The 22,225-nt window shown below is 62.1% G+C and overlaps 3 protein-coding genes across 8 annotated transcripts in view; 2 read left to right on the top strand and 1 right to left on the bottom strand.

The window, feature by feature from the left end:
- EVI5L (ecotropic viral integration site 5 like) overlaps positions 1-1,774 on the top strand; it is a 29,463-nt gene extending 27,689 nt beyond the window's left edge. The window contains exon 19 of one of the 4 annotated variants that reach the window (XM_032394668.1): positions 99-1,774. In XM_032394668.1, the coding sequence (XP_032250559.1) occupies positions 99-377 (279 nt within the window). In that variant the 3' untranslated portion in view covers positions 378-1,774. The remainder of the gene's footprint in view (positions 1-98) is intronic. The other 3 variants (XM_032394666.1, XM_032394669.1, XM_032394667.1) reach the window with 3 other exon arrangements.
- A 2,668-nt stretch (positions 1,775-4,442) lies between these two features.
- On the bottom strand, positions 4,443-9,218 carry PRR36 (proline rich 36). Of its 3 annotated transcripts, none has more exons than XM_032394643.1 (6): positions 9,128-9,218; positions 8,298-8,572; positions 8,081-8,180; positions 7,755-7,867; positions 5,453-7,660; positions 4,443-5,254 (listed from the first exon to the last, which is right to left on the bottom strand). In XM_032394643.1, the coding sequence occupies exons 2-6, from the start codon at positions 8,563-8,565 to the stop codon at positions 4,743-4,745; spliced, it is 3,201 nt and encodes a 1,066-aa protein (XP_032250534.1). In that variant the 5' UTR covers positions 8,566-8,572; positions 9,128-9,218; the 3' UTR covers positions 4,443-4,742. The 3 variants fall into 3 exon arrangements, with proteins under 3 accessions (XP_032250534.1, XP_032250535.1, XP_032250536.1); XM_032394644.1 differs by lacking the exon at positions 9,128-9,218 and adding an exon at positions 8,992-9,054; XM_032394645.1 differs by lacking the exon at positions 9,128-9,218 and adding an exon at positions 8,850-8,938.
- Positions 9,219-13,972: 4,754 nt separating this feature from the next.
- LRRC8E (leucine rich repeat containing 8 VRAC subunit E) lies at positions 13,973-20,383 on the top strand. Its single transcript, XM_032394449.1, has 3 exons — positions 13,973-14,041; positions 17,297-17,439; positions 18,140-20,383. The coding sequence occupies exons 2-3, from the start codon at positions 17,302-17,304 to the stop codon at positions 20,381-20,383; spliced, it is 2,382 nt and encodes a 793-aa protein (XP_032250340.1). The 5' UTR covers positions 13,973-14,041; positions 17,297-17,301.
- Positions 20,384-22,225: the final 1,842 nt, after the last annotated feature.

Raw genomic sequence — 22,225 nt, 5'->3', positions numbered from 1 at the left:
GGGCGGGGGTAGTGGGGGCGGGAGGAGCGGCCCGGTGGCCCGGTTCCGTCCGCGGGGGCGGCCGTGCCCGCCTTCAGCGCGCCGGTTCCCCGCCCCAGGTGCGGCTGCTGAAGGGCCCGCCGCCCTTCGAGGACCCGCTGGCCTTCGACGGGCTGGGCCTGGCGCGGCACCTGGATGAGGACTCGCTGCCGTCGTCCGACGAGGAGCTGCTCGGCGTGGGCGTGGGCGCGGCGCTGCAGGACGCGCTCTACCCGCTGTCCCCGCGCGACGCGCGCTTCTTCCGCCGTCTGGAGCGGCCGGCCAAGGACAGCGAGGGCAGCTCAGACAGCGACGCCGACGAGCTGGCCGCGCCCTACAGCCAGGGCCTGGACAACTGAGGCCGTGCCCTGCGTGCCGGAGCCAGGGGGCCAGCGCCCGCTCCTCCGCAGGTGGCCGCACCTGATAAACTCCACGCGCTCCGCGGCCCCGCCCACCGGAGGGCCAGGCCCACAGCGGCGGGGCGCAGAGGGTCGGGCAGCGCTGCGGTCTGAGGATCCTCAGGGTCCCCCGGCAGGCCCACTCTCCCCAGCAGTGTTTATCCATCTTGGTCTGTATCCCTCCGGGCCCGGTTCCCTGGAGGGTCTGCCCCTCTTAACAGCCAGGGCAGGGGATGACCCAGAGGTCCCAGGACTGGATGAGCAGGAAGCTCCCTCCTCCCAGCAGTCCCCCTTCTGGGACAAGGGTGCCTTGCTGGGAAGGGCCCAGGAGCTAAAGGAGGCCTAAGGAAGAAGGGGCAGCTCTGGGCCGGAAGCTACCGCCCCATGATGCCCCTGGGGACCGTTGGCGGCTGGGCACAGATGGCCAGGCTGGGCTTTCCTGCCTGGTGCAGGCATCATGGCCCCTGCAGCAGAAACCAAAGTCCCCCCTACTGTATGCAGGGCCACCTGGGGTGTGAGTGGACAGCGGGAACCAGCCCAGGCCCGGGCAGTGTCTGCCCCTGCTTCCTGGGGGCCAGAGCAGCTGCAAGGAAGTGAAGAGACCCCCTCTCCCCAGCGCCCCACATCTTCCTTTTGAGACACTCCCATCACCTTGTCTTGGCCAATGATGGAGGGGCTCCCCCACCCAAGCTAGCCTGCTCTCCAAGGGGTCCCCAGCCTCCGCATCCCTTCCTTCCCTGTGTCCTCAGCCCCATCCTCTGGCCAAGGCCAGGCCCCAGGGGAGGAGCCTTCCCAGTGGGGTTACCTCCCCTTGGCTGCTCACGGTGGTCCCGTGGTCTCTGCAGAGTCAGAGCTGAGAACGGTGCCAAAGGCCAACAATGCCCCCAGCCCCTTGCCCCCAGGGCCTTGTGACCCTCGGGCCTGACCCTGTCAGGTGCTCCTGGAGCCTGGAGCAGCGTCAAAAGCAATCTCCCTGGCACTTCCTGGGGTGGGGATCCATGCTCAGTTACCCCTTTCCGGTCGCCCACTCCTCAGTGTTAACAAAGCCTGGGGACCAGGGTGGGCATCCGAGGGGCTCTCCCATGTGCCCCCCACACTGCCCACCACCATTTTGCACACTGCCTGTTCACACTCCACATGTCGCCCAGGCGGGAAAGATGGAAAATAAAATGTATTTACACAGTCACAGACAAGGGTACAACACGCCTGGAGGGGACTGCAAGCAGCTAAGAGTCCCCAGCTCCTTGTCCTGAAAATCAGTGAGAAGGGGAGCAGACTGTCCTTGCCTGTGGGAACCTCCCACAGTCTAAGGGAATCAGGGGTAGGGGGCCCAGCAGGCCAGCAGGGATGCCAAAGAGACTGCCCAGGTTGGGGGGCAGCATGGGAGGGAAAGGGCACACACTGGTTCAATGTGAACAAAAGGTTGGAGGTTGGGGGGAATTGGATGGGGGGACAAGTCGCAAAGGACTTCAGATGTCAGGCTGACACACGGACCCTTATGGCGTGCCAATTTTCGAAAGGGCAGCTCTGGAGATGGTGAGAGTGGGGAGGTATTGGGTGGGGGGCATGATTTTCCACCTGGGTGATTTAGCTTGTGTCTCCCCTGAGAGACGTGGAGGAAGGTGGGGGCCCAGGGCTTCAGGACGATCCAGGATCTGATTGGTGTTCATTCAGCCCACACTTCCTGAAGCCCTTCGGGGCGCTCTGCCCTGCGCCAGGCTCTGAGGAGTCCCCAGTGTAGTGGAGACAGACAACGGGGTGGGGCTGGGGGCTGAGCCTGCGGACTAGTGGGTTAACTGCCCAAAAGAATCAAGGAAGGCTTCCCAGAAGGTGGGGGTGGGAGGTGGAGTCATCTCCAAAGGCAAAAGCAGAAAGCAAGACTTGGCAGGGTCAGCAGGAGGCGCATGATGCCACTGAAGAAGGAACAGGAGAGAGTGGGCCTGGCCAGACTGCAAATCCGCTTCTCAGAAGCCAGAATTTGTGCTTTGAACTGAGGGAGCCATGGAGGGCTTCGGTGGGGGAGGAGGCACCATCAGATGGACCAGTGTTGGGGGTCAGTCAGGAGGCCAGGGCAGAACCCAAACAGCTGGGCAGTAGGGACAGGGAGTAGGGGCTCCCCTGAGGGAAGGAGGCCCAGAAAGGCAGAGCCCTTGGGGGCAGGGAGGTTGGGGAGCAGCAGAGCCAGGGATGGCAAAGGAAGGCTTCCCAGGGGGAGAATCTTAGTTGGGTCCAGGCAGATGCCAAGCAGGCCCTGCCCTCTGCACCCGAAGTGCCCCCACCCAGTGGCCTGATACTTGCCAGGCAGCAAGGCATGACACTGCTTGTGCACCAGGACAGCCAAGTCCCACGCATTGACCCAGCACCCAACAATGGTGTGTGTCCCCACACCATTCCCATCATACAGATTTAACGTTGAGACCCCCAACAGTTGCTGTCTCTCCTGCTCCCACAGGGTAATTCTACCCCAGCTGGCTCCCCAGGATAGGGCAGGGCCCCAGGGGAAATGTCCGAGGTTCTGCCCTGCTCCATCTTAGCGGCTGGTCTTGATGCCCTGGCTGCCCAGCATGCCAAGATTAACCCCCAGCATCTGGAAACAAGGACACCTGGGTCCTTGCAGGGCCCAGCTAGAAAGGGAATCTCTGTGATTTGCCACTGAACTCAGAGCTTGAGTGAGGGAGCATGCTTGTCCACCCCCCATATACATTGGCCCCCAGGAGTGGAGGTGCACTGTCCCACTGGGAGAAGGGTGATTTTCTCCTAGGACTCCAGGCTGACATCAGGGGTGAGGACAGGCAGGACTTGGTGATCTGTGTCTGACAGGAGTGTGGCTACAGGGTGGACTACAGGGACTGGGTCTAGGGGCAGAGACTGGGCTGAGGGTCCAACACGGTCCCGCTCTGTCCTTCTACCTGCCCTGTTTGTGGTCCCCACAAGGCCTCCGTCATACTTGCTATAAAGCAGGAGACCCTCAGGGAGAAAAGGCCCAGGGGCTGCATTTTTGGCAGTGATACTTGGGAAGAAGGGCCTGGGTGTGGCTAGAGGGGTCCAGGGTCAGGGTGACTCAGCTGAGAGAGGAAGGACAAGGAATTCTCCTGAAGAGAGATTGGCTTTGTTGAGGACACTTGCTGTGGGCACAGGCAAGGACGCCTGGCTCGAGGGGCTCGAGGAGGGCATCCTGAGATGGACAGAAAGGTGAGGCCCATGGGTTGGGAGGCACAACCTTGGGGAGAGGCTGCTCCTTCCCCCGCAGAACCCTCTCGGCACAGTCGGCTCCCCGGGACAAGGAATCCTTAGGCGGGGCCTGACCCAGGAGGGCCCTGTACACTACACCAGGTCTTCTTGAGGAGCCCTGGGCCCAGCTGCAGACCCACCTTCTGCACTGGAGCCTCCTCAGTGAGCGCAGTGCGCCCTGGGTTGGGTTGCGTTCAGTTGGGAGGACGCAGGAAGAGAGCCAAGATCGCCCTCAGGTCTAGGCGACGCTTCCCTCCCTTTGGCACTCCCGGGGCGTGCCAGGAAAGGGGGACGTGCACTGTGAGAAGGGGGCCTCAGGAAGGGACGCCCTGCCCTCGCCCGGACCTGAAAGAGCCCTTCCCACATGTCTTTCCCCCTCCCTGCAAGACATGCCGGCTCCCTTAGGGGAGTGTAGGAAGAGTTTCGGTCGTTCAGCCACGCCAGGCACGCATCAGCTCATCCACTCGATCGTGCAGTATCACTGGGCCGCTCCTCCACCTAGCATTTCCACCATAAGTCACACAGGGAAAAGCCCAGGTTCACGCACGTGCGTGGGGGCGCCGCGCTGGACCGCGGGGACCCAGAAGCCCCAGGTCCCACCCGAGCCCCGCCTCACGCGCCCGTTATCCTTAGTAGAGAAAAGGCACCGCTGCGCTGTGTGCGAGAGGCCTTCAGCCAGAGCTACCACCCGCTCGTGCACAGCCGCCAGCACCCGCTGGCCCAGCCCCTCTCGTCGCCCCGCGGTGGACCCCCTCGGCGACCGCGAAGGCGCACAGGCTGCAGTGTCCCCGGCTTTATTGCAAACTCGGGCAGCACATGGTAGACAATACTCAGGACATGGGGTGGGGCCTAGGCCAGGGAGGGGGCGGGGCTCGAGGGGAGCGGGAGCGCAACTCGAGGGGAAAGACCTTGGCCAGAGGCGTGGGTGGGTCGCGAGCCTGGCCCCAAATCTAGGCCTCCGGGGGCTATGTCCAATCCACCGGGAGCCAGACTCCCGGAGGAGGGCAGGCGGGCAGTCTAAGACAGAGAGGCGTAACCGGAGGGGCGGGTCCTAAAGCAGGGAAGGGGTGTCGTGGGCGGGGCTAAGGGTCTGGCTCAGTGGAAGGTCTCCACCTCCACCACCGTCCAGTCACCCTGCGGGGAAGCCACGTCGTCCGGGGAGAAGCTGGTGACCGAGGTGATGCTGGCGCGCGACTCGTCGAGGGGAGACAACAGTTCAGCCCAGCGGCCCAGTTCGGCGTCGCTGAGCGCAGTCCGGGCGCCCCCCGCGACGCCACCAGCTCCCGCGCCCCCTGGGCCGCCGCCGCCGCCGCCCGCAGCACCCTCGGCCGCAGCGAGCAGCAGCGTCCGGCTCAGCAGGTGCTGCACGACGCTCGCCTGCAGCGCCCCCAGCGGCAGCTCGCCCAGGCGCGCCGGCTTCGCGCCACGCGAGGCCGCCGCCGCCCCTGCTCCAGCTACCACCTTCCCACTACCCGCGCCGGGGCCGGGGCCCGGATCCAGCGCGCCTGGGGCGGGGCTCGACGACTCGGGCCCCTCAGCCTCGTAGATGGTGCATAGGCCGTCAGCCGAGCCCGACCCGGCAGCAGGAGGCCAAGGCAGGGACGCTCCTGCGGGGTGGGACGCCAGGCCGGGCCTAAGGAGCGGGAAGCGCGGCTCCCGCCACAAGGCCCCGCCCCTTCCCTCCGTTCCGCCCCAGACCCAACTGCCCTGTCCGCGAGCTGGGAAGCCTCGCCTCCCACCCCGCCCCCCGACCACCTCCCGACCTCGCCCCTCCCACAGCTCGGCGGGGTCCAGGGGCCGCTCACCTGCGGTGCTGCGTACCGCCAGCGGTGGGGCGGGACCTCGGCTCCAGGAGGCCGGGTGGCAGGCGGCGAGCTCCGCGTCGGCGGGCGGGGAGGCCGCGGCGCCGCCCTCGGGCCCACTGTCGTAGCCGCGCAGCTCTTCCGGCGTGCTGGTGGCGCTGCTGCTGTGGCCCGCCAGGTCCGGGCCGCTCAGCGTACTGGACGGGCTGCGCGAGGGCGGTGGCGGCGGAGCCGGGGCCAGCGCTAGGGTCAGCCGTGGGCCCGGGATCGGGGCATCCGGACCTGGGGTCGGGGGGCGGCGTGGGGCCTGCAGAGGGGGTGAGTCCGGGGGAGAGGGAGGGACGTGCAGAGGGGGCAAGGTCAGGGAAGGTGGAGCCTGATGAGGGGGCGTGGCCAGAGGAGAGGGAGGGGCCCGCAAAGGGAGAGTGGAGGCCTGCAGAGGAGGCAACGCCAGGGAAGGTGGAGCCTGAGGAGGCGTGGCCAGGGGAGAGGGAGGGGCCTGCAAAGGGAGAGTATAAGTCTGCAGAGGAGGCAAGGCCAGGGAAGGTGGAGCCTGCGGAGAGGAGGTGGCCGGCGGAGAGGGAGGGGCCCGCGGAGAGGGTGGGGCCAGGGGAGAGGGAGGGGCCCGCGGAGAGGGTGGAGCCAGGGGAGAGGGAGGGGCCTGCGGAGGGGGTGAGGCAGGGGGAGAGGGAGGAGCCTGAAGAGGAGGCAAAGCCAGGGAAGGTGGAGCCTGGGGAGGGGGCATGGCCAAGGGAGAGCAAGAGTCATGCAGAGGGGGTGAAACCGGAGGAGAGAGTGGGGCTTGCAGAGGTGGTGGGGCCTGAACAGGGAGCACGCTCTGAGAGGGAATGGCCTGTGGAGGGGGTGTGGCCAGGTACACTGGAGTTTGTTGAGGAGGCATGGTTAGGGGAGAGGGTGGGGCCTGCAGAGGCGGTGAGGCCAGAGAAGGTGGGGCCTGTATAGGGAGCCGGGTCGGAGAGGGAGCGGCCTGTGGAGGGGGTGTGGCCAGAGGAGGTGGGGTCTGTGGAGGGGGCCTGGCCAGGAGAGAGGGTGCAGCCTGCAGAGATGGTGAGGCCAAGGGATGTGGAGAGCACAGAGGAGGACCCTGCAGAGAGAGGGTGGTCAGAGGACAGGGGGAGACTTGCGGAGGGTATGTGGCCAGAGATGTGTCCTGCGTGGGAGGCGTGGTCCCTGTGTAGGGCGTGGCCTGAAGAGGGGGAGGAGATAGGGAAGCACTGGCCAGTGGAGGGGTAGTAGTCAAAGTGGAAAGGTCCTGCAGAGGGGGTGTGGCTTGGGGAGAGGGCGGGTTCAGCAGAGATGTAGCTTGAGTAAGAGAGGCTTGTAGAGGGGCCTTGGCTGGTAGAGGGGCCGTGGCTGGTGGTCCAGGAGCCGACAAAGGAGGTGTGGCCACGGGAGAGTGGGGAGTCAGAAGAGGGGGCAAAGCTGGAGAAGCCTGGGTTGGGGGCATAATCTGCAGAGGGGGTGACAATGATGGAGCGAATGAAGCCAGAAAAGTGGTTGTGGGAGAAGTGGATGCCTCCAAGAAGGAGGTACCCGGGTGTGTGGGTGGGGCTTGCAAAGGGGGAGTAGCCGGCGGAGAGGGGAGGGTCTGCTGAGGGAGTGGAGCAGAGGGAGGAGGGGCTAGTGGAAGGGGTGTGGCCAAAGGGCCGGTTGCGGACTGGGAAGGGGGCGTGGTCGGTGGAGAGGGAGGGAGCGTGTCAGGCAGAGGAGTGCCTGTGATATGCGGAGGCGGTGCCAGCGGTGCCGTCGAACCCGGCTGAGAGGGCGTGGCTAAAGGAGGAGAAAGACCCAGCACGGGGGTTGCGCCCTTCCTTGGGGGTGTGGACTGGGGGGTGCGCAGAGCCTGCAGCCCTTTCGACTTGGGCTGCGAGGGATGCCCCAGAGCCCGAGGTGTTCCACCCGGCGAGGCCCCGGGGCGGGAGGGGGAGGACAGAGGAGTGGCGCTGGAGCCCAAGGGGCGCGAGGCTGGCTTCTGGAGGCCTCCACCAGCGCTGGGTCGCCTCCTGGCGGCGGGGCTCGGCTCTGCGGTACCATGCTGCGGGGCACTGCTCACGGATTTCCTGGGGGCCTCGGTAGGAGGCCGCGGCCGGGCACTCGGAGCCGCCCGAGGGATACCGACTTCAGCGCCTGCAGCCCGGGACCGACGGGAGGTGGCTGGGGAAGGGGCGCCTGGGGACGGCCCGGAAGAGTCTGGGGACAAAGCAGAAGGCTGGAGGGTCAGAGATACTTCAGGGCTGGTCCCCTTCACTAGCCCAGGAATCCCGCTCCTCCCCAGGTCACGTACCTCTCCGTGCCCCGGCGCTCAGCGCGCTCCTTCTGGGGGTTTCTGGGGCTTTTCCTCTGGTCACGGGTTCCTCAGCTGGGGGCCGAAGCCCCTTCTGCGCAAGAGAGCCTAACCTAGGAACAGGAGTGGCCGCCCTCAGTACAGAGCTCCTCGTTTCTCCCAAGTCTACATTTTCCCATTTATGCCCTCTCTGCGGACCAATAATGGCTTTCACTCAACATGCGCCCAGTGACCTGCAAATGCTTCCACTCCCCAGTTCATGTGTAAAATTAAGTTTACAGATAGTGACACTAACCCTTGCCAAAGGGACTGGGGAGGCATTTTACCTGGTGGTCCCGCTGGCACGTCCCGGGCTAGTGATAGAGCCTGGGCCTGGGGTCTTGGCAGGGGCCCGCTCCCCTCTCCCAGCAGCTGGGGGCCTGGAGGCTGCGGGGAGAAGGCCAAGTCAAGGCGGTGCCCCCAGGAAGGAAGGGGAGGTTGGAGCCTCAGAAGGAAAGGGGGACAGGAAGATGGGGTCTGAATGGGGGAAAGAGGGTGGGGTACCTGGACTCCGGGGGCCTGTCCCAGCGCTCTGCGTTGGTCCCACCCGGGGACCAGCCTCCGGGAGAGCGGCTGCCCGGATGCCCCCAGCTCGCTCGGCCAGGGGCCCTCGCCCAGCAGCTCCCGCTGCCCCCAGGACGCGGAGGGCCGCGCTGGTTACTGGAGGAGGGGGTCGAGGAGACCCTGGGGGCCTGGGGGTAGGAAGGCCGGGAGGGCGAGAAGCCGTCGTCCGCGTGGCGGCCCCTGCCCTGCCCTTGTCCCTCTTGTCCATCCCGCACCTGATGAGGAGACAGACGGATCAGCGTCCCATCTCCTGCACGGCAACGCTGTCCTGGCACCTCGCTGCCCCTTCCCCAGCGTTGCCACCCATAGGCACCCAAACCTCGGCCTCGATCCACTTCCCTCCCACCCACTCACCCGCCAACCCACCCGCCCAGCTGCTCAGGGTTGTCCCCTAGTCCCACCCCCACCGCCTTCCTCCAAAGCTGAAAGGCCCTGCCAGCCCCAGCCCACCCGCCTCTGCTCCCTTTCAGGACCCGAGACCCACGCCCCTACCCCTCGCCCCTTCAGGGACCCTGGCCACCAGCCTCGGGGACGGGGGGCCGCCCCAGGCTCCAGATGAGGGGGACGGGAGCGCATGCCCGGGTCCCCTCCCCACCCCCCCCACCCCCAGCGCCCTCCCCGAGGATGCGGGCACCTGCCGGGAGGAGGAGCGGCCCCGGCGGCCGGCGATGGGGCTCGGGGAGACAAAGAGCCGCGTCCGGAGCCCGTCCCCCTCCCCCAGCCGGGCCCCGGTCCGCGCCGCCCGCTCCACCTGCTCGCGCCGCGCTCACCTCGGGCTCCGGCCGCCCGCCTCTCCACGCTGGGTCGCCTGGGGTGGGGCCGGGCGGGAGCGCGGGGGGCTGCGGCGCGCGGCGGGTCGGCGAGGGGAGGGGGCTGCGGGCGGTGGCGCGGGGAGCCGGGCCCGCCCCTCGGCCGCGGACGGGGAGACGGGGGCGCGCGCGCTCGATCCAGACCCGGGAGGCGGCGGGCGGGAGCGCGCCGGGGGCGGCGGGGAGAGGCGCGGTGGAAGGAGGCGCAGCTTCTCCGCGGCTGAGCCAGAGGGCCCCAGACTCCCAGCCGCAGGGGCTTCGGGGGGAATCCCTTGGGGGTCCCGACAGGGCCTAGCCCCTTCCTCCCAACGCACACACCTGCCCCGGCCCCCAGCCCAGCCACCTGGCGACCGAAGCCCGCCTGGACGCGGATAGGCTGGGCCCTGGCAACCAGGGGGCGGGACCATCGGGCCTCGTGCCCATTCAACCAATCCGGCCCTCAGGATCCGTGGTCCCTGTCCTCGCCTTCGCGACCGCGGAGGCCCGGCCCCCCAGAATCCTCGGGAGCCTCCGCCCCTCTCATACCCAAGACTTTTCCCAGACCCCAGAAAACCCCTACTTGTTTGGGGGGGCGGTCTACGGAGAGGATGCAGCCCTGGAAATTGAGGGGTAGACTCGGATTTAGGGAACACAAGAAGAAAGGAAGGATGGGGAGGGGGAGACAGGACTGTGAGAGGTGACCCAGCCTTTTGCAGGGCAGAGCACCCCCCACTTTCCACACCTTCCTGTGTCACGTGAAAAAGCGAAGTCAAGTCAACAGAGCCCAGCTTGGGCGGGGGGGGGGGGGGGGGGGGGGGATACAATATTGGGCATGGGGTGGAAGGGGTCGAAACTGGTGCATGAAGGAGCAGAGCCAATCCTGTCCGAGGCTGCCCAGCACAGCCGGTGGGAGTGGAGGTGTCATTTTGGTGACTTTACCAACTCCTGCAGGGGGTCTCAGGGGAGAGCCTTGACCAGGGACAGTGGCATGAAGGAGGCAGAAGTGTGAAGAAGGAGATGGCCATCCTCAGCTGCCCTGCACTGGCCCACTGATGCCAAGCGCCCTCCTGCACCTCTACTTATTGCTAGGCAACCTACCCTCTCTGCCGCCCCCCCCCCCCACACACACACAGTGCTTTCTGCCTCGGATACCTCCTCTCTCAGACTTAGCCACTCCCTACCCCGTCCCAAAGAACCAGCGCCCTCTGCCCCAACCCTTTCCCCATCACATGTCTGCATGTCCACACATGGGCTGTTCATTCCTTGTCTGGAACCGGGGGACTTCCATGCACAGGACAAGAAGGGGTGGCATTTGGCACCTGGCTGAACCTGTCCTGGAGGGAAGGGGGTGGGGGGATAGACTTAACTAGGGTGTGGCTGGAAGCAGGACTTTGGGTCTTCTCACCTCAGGAGTTGTGCCCACAACTGAGGGTCAGGGAATGGAAGAAAGAGAGCAAGGTCAGAACTCTTCAGTAGCCATCCTTTGAATGAAAGCCCCCCTCCAGCCTGGGAGAGGTGTTCCCTCACCATTCCTCAGGACACTGCCCCCCAGATTGGATCATTCTAGGCCTCACCTCCTCCCCCCAAGTCTTCCCGAGTGTCACCTGTGTGAGCCCCTTCTGGCACAACAGCAGCCTGGTCCCCCCACCTGCCCACGCGCCCACTCATCAGCAGGGCCCTTCTGAGTGAGTCACAGCCACCCACCCAGGTGCCCCCCTCCTACCTTCTCTAGGGCTAGGTCCCTCCAAGGCTACTCTAAACCCATCCTGCACTTTATTGGGATCTGGACTCTGCCCTCTTTTAAGAACATTCCAACAACAGGGATTATACAAAACAAAGTATACCCTACGGTGGAATATTCCTCAGCAATAAAAAGCAACAAACTACCAAGACACTCAAAACAGGGACACATCTCAAAAACATTCTCCTGAATAAAAGAAGCCACACACACACACACACACACACACACACACAGACCATGCACTGCCTGATTCCATTTATATAACATTCCAGAAAATGCAAGCTAATCTATAGTGACAAAAAGCAAAGCCGTGGTAGCCAGGGCTGGTGGGGAGGGAGACTGTTGAACCACCCATTGTAGCCACTCTCAGATTCCTGACCCTCCGAAATCGTGGGAGACAATAAATGCGAGTGGCTTCAAGAGGCTAGGATTGCCGGTAATTACACAGCAATAGATAACTACATCACGTTCACAAAACCTAAAAAGCTGGGTATTAAATAACGAGTGTTGGTGAGGATGTGAAGAAATTGGAACGCAGGTGCACTGTTGGTAGGAATACAAAATGGGATGTGGAAAACAGTATGGTGGTTTCCTCTGTGGAAAACAGTATGGCGGTTCCTCGAAAAATTAAACAATTAAAGAAGTATCATATGATCCAACAATCCCACCCAAAAGAATTGAAGGCAGAAAGGAAGGAAGGAAAGAAGGAAGGGAGGGAGGGAGGAAGGAAGGAAAGAAAAAGAAAGAAAGAAAGAAAGAAAGAAAGAAAGAAAGAAAGAAAGAAAGAAAGAAAGAAAAAGAAAGAAAGAAAGAAAGAAAGAAAGAAAGAAAGAAAAAGAAAGAAAGAAAGAAAGAAAGAAAGCAAGCGGTAAGTGCACACTCATGTTCATGGCAACATGATCCACAACGGCCAAGTGGGTGGGGGCAACGTGGAGGTGTGTCCTCCAGCATCTCCCAGAGCTCCCCAGCGGAATAGAGCCCTAGCTGCCCGTGAACCTGTTCATTTACCCTCATTCACGTACCCTCGTTCATGCTTACTGGCCTCCTTCCTTTCCCGGTCTCCCCTCCCCGTTGCCCCACTCAGTGCTTCCTGGGATCACCTTCCAGGTAGACCACTGGGATCCAATTCCTTGTCTCAGGGTCTGCGCTAGAGGGGTGTGAACTAAGACAACACCTCAGTCATCCACCCAACCATCATTTACTGAATGCCCATGGTGTGCCAGGCACCACTGAAGTGTTGGGGACACAGTGGGGAGCAGGAGGGACATGTGCCTGGGGTCATGGGGCTTCCATCCCAGTGACCTCAGAGATTCATGTAAGTGTGCAAAGCGATGTGTATCAGGATGCTCACTCCAGGGGCGCCTGGGTGGCTCAGTCGGTTGGGGGTCTGCCTTCAGCTCAGGTCATGATCCCGGGGTCCTGGGATCGAGTCCCACATCGGGCTCCCTGCTCAGTGGGGAGTCTGCTTCTCCCTCTCCCTCTGCCCCTCCCCCCACTTGTGTGCGCTCTCTCTCTCTCTCAAATAAAATAAAATGTTTTTTATTTTGGGGTGCCTGGGTGGCTCAGATGGTTAAGCGTCTGCCTTCGGCTCAGGTCATGATCCCAGGGTCCTGGGATCGAGTCCCACGTCGGGCTCCCTGCTCAGTGGGGAGCCTGCTTCTCCCTCTGCTTCTCTCTCTCTCATGAATAAATAAATAAAATCTTTATTAAAAAAAATCTTTTTTATTTTTTTTAAAGGATGCTCACTCCAGCATAAAGCTGTAAACCATCCCCCCCCATCCCCAGGGCATGGATCCAAAGGAGCTTCTCCAGGGGCGGGAAGGGGGTGAAGGAGAGGGAGCAATGACTCCATCTCAGATGGCCCAAAGTGGCCTTGGCCTTCATTACCCACCTCACCCAGCGTAGTTACGTGCACAGCACTTGTCACAGATGGAGATCTCGTTCCCTGGCATGTTTGCATGCTTACCTCTGTGTTGGCTGCCCCCACTCGGGCAGAAGCTCTGAGAGAGAAGGGGGCCTTGCTTATCTTACCCTCACAATGAAGGTCTGTCTTGGGGCTGCCTGTGGTGGAGCCCACAGACACTTCGGAGATGTCACGTCTCCAAGGGTCATGCCCATCACAAGGCTTCACACAGGAACCTAAGCTGAGGGGAGGTCCCATCCTCAAGGTTTGGAGTCTCAGGTCTCTGGCTGTCTAGTGAACTCGAGTCTAGTGAACTCATGGGCTTCTTTTTCCCACAGGGGAGGGGTCTCGTTCTCCCATTTCGTCCAGGTCCCCTCTCCCTCGAGGTTTGCAGACAGAACCCATCAAGGTTCATCAGACGCCTCCAGGCTGACCTGGGTGCTTTGCTAGTCTAAGACCCAGCTCAGGCCTCCTTGGCTGAGGAGGAATGAGTGGGGGTGGGGAGGTAGTCATCCTTTCTAGAAGTGAACCTCCCAGACTGGACTCCAGCCCCGGATCCCAGAGAGCCCTCTGGCCCCTGTGCTTCCCCCCACCGCACCCCCCACCCTACCCCAGACCTAAGAGCAGCTTACTCCTATCCCTCCCCCAGAAGTCCAGAGCAGGTCTCAAGCCTGGGCAGGGTCACACAGATAAGCACCCCCACTCTGCTCAGCTTCCCTTGGCTGGGTGCTCAGAGCAGGAAAAGGGAAGCCCCCTTCCCTTCCCCGGACTCTGTTCACTGGTTCCTTGGTTGTGCCTGAAGGCCAGGTGGCCGCACCTGGGGGTGGGGGTGGGGGAGGAGGAGGCTCTTCACCTGTTCCTGACAGGGTCTCTACAGCCTGGATCCTGGAAGGAGGCCCAGAGGCTGGTTTCGGGAGCGCAGTGCCTCCGGGCCCCCTCGGTCTCCCCGACTGCAGCCTGACCCAAAGTTCGAAGACCCCTGCTCCTCCGGCCCGCCCCTCACCCACCTCGGGGGAGAGCCGAGGTAGACTCCTCCCGCAATCCCTCGGCGCCGGGAGTTGGGGGCGACCTGGGAGGGCCCAAAGGGAGGCGGGGCCGGGACGTCCCCTGGGCGGGCGGGCGGGGCGGCTCCCGGGCTCCTGTCCCGCCCGCCCGCCCTGACTCACCCAGGCTGGCCCGGGAACTCTGCGGGAGTCCCGGCCGCTCCGCTCCCAGGGACCCAGGAGTTGGGCCCAGCGTCCCAGCCGGAGCGGTGAGTAGGTGGCTCTCTGTCGCTGGGGACGGGGTGGTGGGGCAGGGGTCTGGCCCACGTGAGGACCGCCCCAGGTGACGCTGGCACTGTAGCCGAGCCCGCGGCCCGCCGGGGCGCACCCGGAGCTGGGGAGGGGGTGGGGGCAGCGAGAGACTCGGCCGTGGCCAGCCCAAGGGCGCCTGTGCGCGAGCGGGCGGGCCTGGCCAAGGACGGAACGAAGATCAGCAGGATGGGGGAGACCCCCCGGGGGGGCGATCTTGACCCCATTCCCCTTTCCTTGTCTGGGGGGACAACAGCGACAACTCACCTCTGCGAACCCCTCAATGCCCCAGAACCATACCCCTTGGGGGCCTTACCAGGTTGCCCCCTCTGGGACTATTAAACCTCAAGACCCCCTTCGCTCCCGAGTCCTGGCAGGGCAGCTCAGAAAAGTACTAGGTTGGGAGTCCCCGAGCCGGGGCCTGGCCCAAGATCTGCTACTAAGGGGCCACCCCCCACCCCCACCCCTGACCTCAGTTTCTCGAACTTTTTTTCTTAGTTTCTCTCTTGTGTAAGTCAAAGATCGGACCTGTGTGCTCCAAAGCCTGTTTCAGGGCTGACAGCTATCACTGTGTCTTCCTTGCCCGTTAGCATGGGCTGTGGGTGAGGAGGGGGCTGGCCCAGGAGCACCCACCACTCCCTGTTTTGGGAGGCCAGCTGGGAGCTCAGGGGAGGGCCTGAGAGAGGAGAAGCACGGGTGAGGTAGGGATGGGTGGAGCTCAGGCTGGGCAGGGGGCAGTACCTGGTCTTTAGGTGGACCAGGGGCCCCCAACCTGGCCTGCAGAGTAGCGTCCGCCCATCTGTTCTCTGCCAGAGCTCCCCTCCGAGGTTCTTTTGGCGAAGATGCTGCATCTCAGCAAGAGGTTCTCACTCACCACAATACAGGGGGAGCCACCAGCCAGACGAGACTTGGGGGTTACGCCTTAAATACCACTTGTAGCTGTGAAACCTCGAGCTGGCTATTTCCCTCCCCGTGAGTCTGGAAAATGAGGGTTGCAGCAACTCCCCCCCCCCCCCCCCAGAGTTGGGATAAAAGGAGGTCCTGGAAGCATCTGGTGGCCATAAGCTGCATGTGGCCCTGTGGTTGTTTTCCTCTGGACTCCCCCTAGCTCAAGCCCTCTGCCCCAGGGCCCTCCCACCAGCCCTGCTCAGACAAAGGGGGGCCAGTCTTGTGTCTGTGGAAGCTTAATGGCAGGTTCAGACCATCCCGTTTGAGTCATGGAGACAGATAATGATAACCCCCGTGTCTGCCTCGGATTTGTGTTGTGTATATACCTTGTTCCGTGGGAGCCACGGGGCCTTCCCCTGGGGACCCTGGGTGTCTCTGCCTTCTTGCCTTTGATTGTAGTCCTGGCGTGGGGGGGTGCTGGAGCTCCCAGCAGTGTGAGATGGATGCAGCCAGGAAGTTGGTCCCTGCTCCCAGCAGTGTGAGATGGACGCAGCCAGGAAGTTGGTCCCTGCCCGTCTATTTCTGTCACAGCCCCCAGAAGTACTCTTCTTAGGTTAAACAGCAGAGTGGGGTCCCTCAGAGGGACAGGTCCCCAGGGCAGGGAGAACAGTGGCTGGCTGGAACTCGTCCTGGGTCTCCCCCTCAGCTCAGTGTGTTCATCCAGATGCACACTCAGAATGCCCCCAGGTGTCCCCTTGGATGGCCAGTGTACATTGGGCCCCTGGGTGCTGTTGAGCCGCCCTGCATATGTTTCTCTAAGATTCCCCGGTGACTGGACTGATACACTCAGCTTTTCTTTCTCTCTACACTCACACTGAGAGTGAAGGATGGGGCATTGTGGGAGGGAGCCTCGGTTCTGTCTGAGCATCCCCTGCCTGCGCCTGATTCTGGGTGAGTCAGGGCCTGAGTCAGGGGGCCCTGCCCTTGCCGTCCCAAAGTGAGGGCCTCTGATGGGATTAGAAGGTGTGGTGGACTGCCCCACCCTCAGCCTGGTGGGCAGAGCCCGCATCCTGTATCCCTGCCCACATCCACCCCATCCCCACCCAGGAGTCAACCCAAGGCCTCATGCACCTGGGGACCAAAAAAGGGAGGGAGGGAAGTGTTGAGTAATTGGCTGAGGTGTGGTCCAGGGCCAAGTTCCCCCTAGGCAATGGGTGGAAGGAAGGATGGGGGACTAGCTGATGGCCCAGATGCCTCCCTCCCTTGCCCAGCCTCCAGGAACCCCACGTGGGAAAACTGGCAGGGTAGAGGAGCACGGATGCTGGGAGGGGCAGTCGAGCCTAGGAGCCCCCTTGGAAGCAGTGGGGGCCTTGCTGCCTCCCTTTCCTTCCGTCCAGCCTCAGGGAGTGGAGGAGGGAGCCTCCCCAGCTGCCTGCCTGGGAGGGTCATGTCCCAGCTCGTGGCACACGCCCCCATGGGACTTGCTCCTGGCCGTCCGTATCTGAAATAATGATACCTTGGTCTAAAATGAAACCCAGGGACAGAGTGGGCTGGCCGCCCAGCCCCAGCCGGGTCGTAGGTGTCACTTCGGCTGCTCCCTGTGTTTTCCATTTCCCAATCCTCTGCCCTTCGGCCATCCTGACATCCCCCTACCCAGGTTTCTGTTTTCTGCCCCAGATTCTGGGCACCAGCCCCTCTAGACACCCAGGTGTCCTAGTCCTCCCGCCCCCTAACTGACCAGCCTTCGGTTTTGCCACTCCCTGCCCCTGGGGCCCTGTAACCAGAGCCAGGCTCCAGCCGGCTTTTCCGGTTGGAGGTTGGAGGTGGTGCCTGGAGCGCCCCTGAAGGGGGTGGGGGGCCCACACCCCGGAAGTCCCGAGCCTGCCTCAGCGGCTCTCCGGCCCAGTGGCAGAGAGAGCCGGGGCCAGCCGCCCGGACACCAGGTGTCTGGAGTCAGAGCAGCAGAGCGAGCGTTTCGGGCTTGACATCAAGGGTGGGCGGTGGCTGGGTTCTGGGAGAGGGCCACACGGGCTAGCTGGGGGACGGCGGCCCTGTGGACTGCCCGTCCTCCGAAAGGGCCAGCAGCGTCAGATGGGGGCAGGGATCCCGGGGAGCAGAAGTGGGGAGAACGGTAGTAGCTTGGCTTCAGGAAGGAGGCGAGGTCTGGGAGAGAGGGGAAGGGGGCACACAGCTCGTGCGCTCTGCCAGATTTGGGCAGGCAAGAGCACAAATTGGGAGCAGAGGCACGTGTCTGGCTCGCTGGGGGCCCACGACCAGGCGCCCCCTCTTGAGGGTCTCTGCAACCCCTGCCTCCCCATCTCCCGCAGGAAAGATGATTCCGGTGGCCGAGTTCAAGCAGTTCACGGAACAGCAGCCCGCCTTCAAGGTGCTCAAACCCTGGTGGGACGTGCTGGCGGAGTACCTCACCGTGGCTATGCTCATGATCGGGGTCTTTGGCTGCACCCTGCAGGTAAGGCGCAAGGCTGGAGCGGGGCCTGGGCGTAGCGCGGCCTGGGCGTAGGGGGCGGGGCCTGGAGGCGAGGGCGCAGGGGCGGGGCCGCTGCGGGCGGGGCCTGGTGGGGCGAGGCCGGGGATTCCGGAAGTCTTCCTGCTGACTGTCCCGCAATTCTGGAGCCCGGAAGCGTGAAATCAAAGTGTTGACAGGGTTGTTTCCTTCCGCGGGCTGTGAGGGAGCGTTGGTTCCATGCCTTTCTCCTTCCCGGCTCCCCGGTGGCCTCAGGCATTCCTTGGTTTATAGATGACGTTCGCTCATCTTTCCTCAGTGTGCGTGTGTGTCTATGTCCAAAGGACACAGTCATACTGAATTAGGGCCCACCTTAATGACCTCACCTTAACTTGATCACGTCTGCTCTGCAAAGACTATCTATTCATAGGTATTAAGAATTAGGACTTCAGTATCTTTTGCGGGGGCAGGGAGGGGGGGAGAGCGGGAGGATCCCATTCAAGCTAACTCCTTTTTTCAAAGACTGAGGTGCTTTCAGAGGCTTAGCGATTCTTCCAAAACCACAGCCAGCTCAGGACAGTCAGGGGCTGGGCCCTCCTCCCACCTTCAGCCCGCCTCTCCCCCCCCCCCCCCCCCCCCCCCCCCCCCCCCCAACTATGCAGGCCGAGCCAGCTCCTTGACCCTCTTCCCCCACCCTCATTCCCAGGTGACCCAGGACAAGATCATCTGTCTGCCCAGTCACGAACTCCGGGAGAATTTATCTGAGCCCCCATGCCAGCAACTGCTGCCACGGGGGGTGTCCGAGGAGATGCGGGGCCTCCGGGAGGTCAGCGGCCTCAAGAACAACCTGGACCTACAGCAGTATAGCTTCATTAACCAGCTCTGCTACGAGACAGCCCTCCACTGGTATGCCAAGTACTTCCCCTACCTGGTCGTCATTCACACGCTCATGTTCATGGTCTGCACCAGCTTCTGGTTCAAGTTCCCTGGCACCAGCTCTAAGATCGAGCACTTCACCTCCATTCTGGGCAAGTGTTTCGACTCACCGTGGACCACGCGGGCCCTGTCCGAGGTCTCTGGGGAGAACCACAAGGGCGCCGCCGCGAGACGGGCGACAGCGACCATGGAGGCCTCCGCAGGGCCAGGGAAAGCAAGTGAGGGTGAGAAGGAAAAGGTGCTGGTGGAGCCTGAGAAGGTGGTCACTGAGCCACCGGCCGTCACCCTATTGGATAAGAAGGAGGGTGAACAGGCCAAAGCCCTGTTTGAGAAGGTCAAGAAGTTCCGCGTGCACGTGGAGGAGGGAGACATCTTGTATACCATGTACATCCGGCAAACGGTGCTCAAAGTCTGCAAGTTCTTTGCCATCCTGGTCTACAACCTGGTCTACGTGGAGAACATCAGTTTCCTGGTGGCCTGCAGGGTAGAGACCTCGGAGGTCACAGGCTACGCCAGCTTCTGCTGCAATCACACCAAGGCCCACCTCTTCTCCAAGCTGGCTTTCTGCTACATCTCCTTTGTGTGCGTCTACGGGCTAACCTGTCTTTACACCCTCTACTGGCTCTTCCATCGGCCTCTCAAGGAGTACTCCTTCCGTTCAGTGCGGGAGGAGACCGGCATGGGTGACATACCGGACGTCAAGAATGACTTCGCTTTCATGCTACACCTCATCGACCAGTATGACTCGCTCTACTCCAAGCGCTTCGCCGTCTTCCTCTCTGAAGTCAGTGAGAGCCGCCTGAAGCAGCTCAACCTGAACCACGAGTGGACGCCTGAGAAGCTGCGGCAGAAGCTGCAGCGCAACGCCCGGGGCCAGCTCGAGCTGACCCTCTGCATGCTCCCGGGGCTGCCCGACACCGTCTTCGAGCTCAGCGAGGTGGAGGCGCTCCGGCTGGAGGCCATCTGTGATATCACTTTCCCCCCAGGCCTCTCACAGCTGGTGAACCTGCAGGAGCTCAGCCTGCTCCACTCACCCGCCAGGCTGCCCTTCTCCCTGCAGATCTTTCTGCGGGACCGCCTGAAGGTCATCCGCGTCAAGTGTGAGGAGCTCCGCGAGGTGCCCCTGTGGGTGTTCGGGCTGCGGGGCCTGGAGGAGCTGCACCTGGAGGGGCTCTTCCCCCCAGAGCTGGCTCGGGCGGCGACCCTCGAGAGCCTCCGGGAGCTGAAGCAGCTCAAGGTGCTGTCTCTGCGGAGCAATGCCAGCAAGGTGCCAGCCAGCGTGACTGACGTGGCCGGGCATCTGCAGCGGCTCAGTCTGCACAACGATGGGGCCCGCCTGCTGGCCCTTAACAGCCTCAAGAAGCTGGCGGCGCTGCGGGAGCTCGAGCTGGTGGCCTGCGGGCTGGAGCGCATCCCCCATGCCATCTTCAGCCTGGGCACGCTGCAGGAACTCGACCTCAAGGACAACCACTTGCGGTCCATTGAGGAGATCCTCAGCTTCCAGCACTGTCGCAAGCTGGTCACGCTCAGGCTGTGGCACAACCAGATCGCCTACGTCCCCGAGCACGTGCGGAAGCTCCGGGGACTTGAGCAGCTCTACCTCAGCCACAACAAGCTGGAGACCCTGCCCAGCCAGCTGGGCATGTGCTCCGGCCTCCGCCTGCTGGACATCTCCCACAACGGGCTCCGCTCCCTGCCACCCGAGCTGGGCCTCCTCCAGAACCTGCAGCACCTGGCTCTGTCCTACAATGCCCTGGAGGCCCTGCCCGACGAGCTCTTCTTCTGCCGCAAGCTGCGGACGTTGCTCCTGGGCTACAATCACCTGAGCCAGCTCTCGCCCCAGGTGGGGGCCCTCAGAGCCCTCAGCCGCCTGGAGCTCAAGGGCAACCGCTTGGAGGCCCTGCCAGAAGAGCTTGGCAACTGTGCGGGACTCAAGAAAGCGGGGCTCCTGGTGGAGGACACCCTTTACGAGGGCCTGCCGGCAGAGGTGCGGGAGAAGCTGGAGGAGGAATAAAGCGGAGGTGGGGAAGGTTGGGGTAAGAGGCCTTCTGGATGCTTCCACCCCAGAACCTCTACTGTTGTCTTCAAGAGAGGTGGCCAAGAGGGCCCGGGCCAGGAGAGGAGGAGCAGACACATCGACCTTGTGGGGTCCAGGCAGGATCCTGGGACTGGTCTGTCTGAGAAGAGACAGGAGGCCGTGGATTTGGGGTGGAACATCATAGAGGGATTAACTCAGTCATAGGATTCTCAGACCAAAGAGACCTGTGTCCTTGGCGGGCTGTCTGCCCTGCCCCTGGACATTCTAGCTCAGTTAGTGCCATATATGGGGGTGGGGCACATCCCAATGGGATTTCAACCCTCTCCACACACACCAACCCCCCCCCCCCCCCCGGCCCTGACCAAAGCAGCTTATCTCTGGGATTCTCTCCCAGGGAGGGGACACAGACACAAGGGACCAGCGACCCTCGCCCCCAACTTTGATGTCAATTCCTTATTTCTAAGTTGTTTGCTACAGACACGTGAACTCAGAAAAGTGGTTCTCATATTTGGCTATGCATCAAAATCAACATCCCCAAAACAAAACATCCCAGGCCCCACCCCTGAAAGACTGACTCAGGTCTGGTTGGAGGCCAGGAACCTGCCTATAAATAAACATCCCAGGTAACTCTGGTGCAGGTGGTCCTAGGCCTGTATGTTGGGAACTATGGACCTACAGAATCTGGACGTCCAGAGCAGGGATTCTGAACCCTTTTTAAGTCCTAGAACTTTTGAACATCTGATAAAAGCTGGGCACCTCCTTTCCCAGGAAAATGCTCAGGTACACATACATGCAAATGTCCGCAAGCAACTTCAGGCAGTCAACAGATTCCCCCAGATGTCCCAGAGGGCCACTCGTGGACATCCTAAGGATGGCAGACTCCAGGGTTAAGAATGCCTGCCGTGGAGGTTACATTCTTCTGAGCACAGGCAGGGACTTGTCTCTCAAGTGTTCCCTGCGTGAGGGAGCATCTATCAGTGGGTGCTTAATAAATAATATGAATTATGAGAACTAAACTTCTGATCTCTGCTATCCACTTCTGTTGTCTAAGCCTTCCATTTCACCAGACCAATTACAGGCAAGCAAAGACACTCACGTGCCAGAATCAAGGCTATGAGTTTCTGTCCTGGAAGCAGAGGCAGGGAGACCTCAGCTTATCAGGAGAAATTAGGTGGCATCCTCTGCCCAGCTTTTTTCTGTATTTTTTTTTGTTTGTTTTGTTTTGTTTTTTTGTTTTTTGTTTTTGTTTTTTTTTGTTTGTTTTTTTTGTTTTTTGCCCAGCTTTTTTCTGGAGAACCCCTTTTCCTCTACATTCCTTGTTAATTCTCCAGACTCCACTCTCTTGTATCTGTTCCACCATAAGTTGTCACCACAGAAGTCCCCACAAGCCTTCAGCGCCCACCAGTGTTCCTGTGCTGGACCAGGAGCAGGTAGGGCACAGCCTGACTGACCCTGACCTCCTGGGACTGGACACCTCGAGGTGTCTGCAAAAGGCGAGCCTCTTCCTAGCAACGAGAGCAGAGGCAAGCTGCTTTCCGAAAACCAGGATTCCAGTTGCGGACACTTTCCCCGGCACCCATCAGACCAGTTAAGCGGCGGGGAAGACAGGTCGAGACGCCTTAACTCCAAGGCCCGTCTCCTGCACTGTCCAGGAGCTGGGTTCACATTCCGGGGAGGGAAGATGAGGGAAAGTCTTAAAATATCCCATCTGGGTCTGACCTGGAACTCTTCTGGCCATGACCCTGGCCCTGTGGTCGAGATCAGGGGTCCCCCATGCCGCTAGTCCTAGGGCCCCTACAGTGACGGAGCCCTACCCCG

The sequence above is a fragment of the Phoca vitulina genome, unplaced genomic scaffold, assembly GCF_004348235.1.
Source record: "Phoca vitulina isolate PV1807 unplaced genomic scaffold, GSC_HSeal_1.0 scaffold81, whole genome shotgun sequence".
In the NCBI taxonomy this organism is placed as follows: Eukaryota; Metazoa; Chordata; class Mammalia; order Carnivora; family Phocidae; genus Phoca; species Phoca vitulina.
Note: the sequence above shows the minus strand (reverse complement) of the source record. Positions and strands in the feature narration are given on the sequence as shown.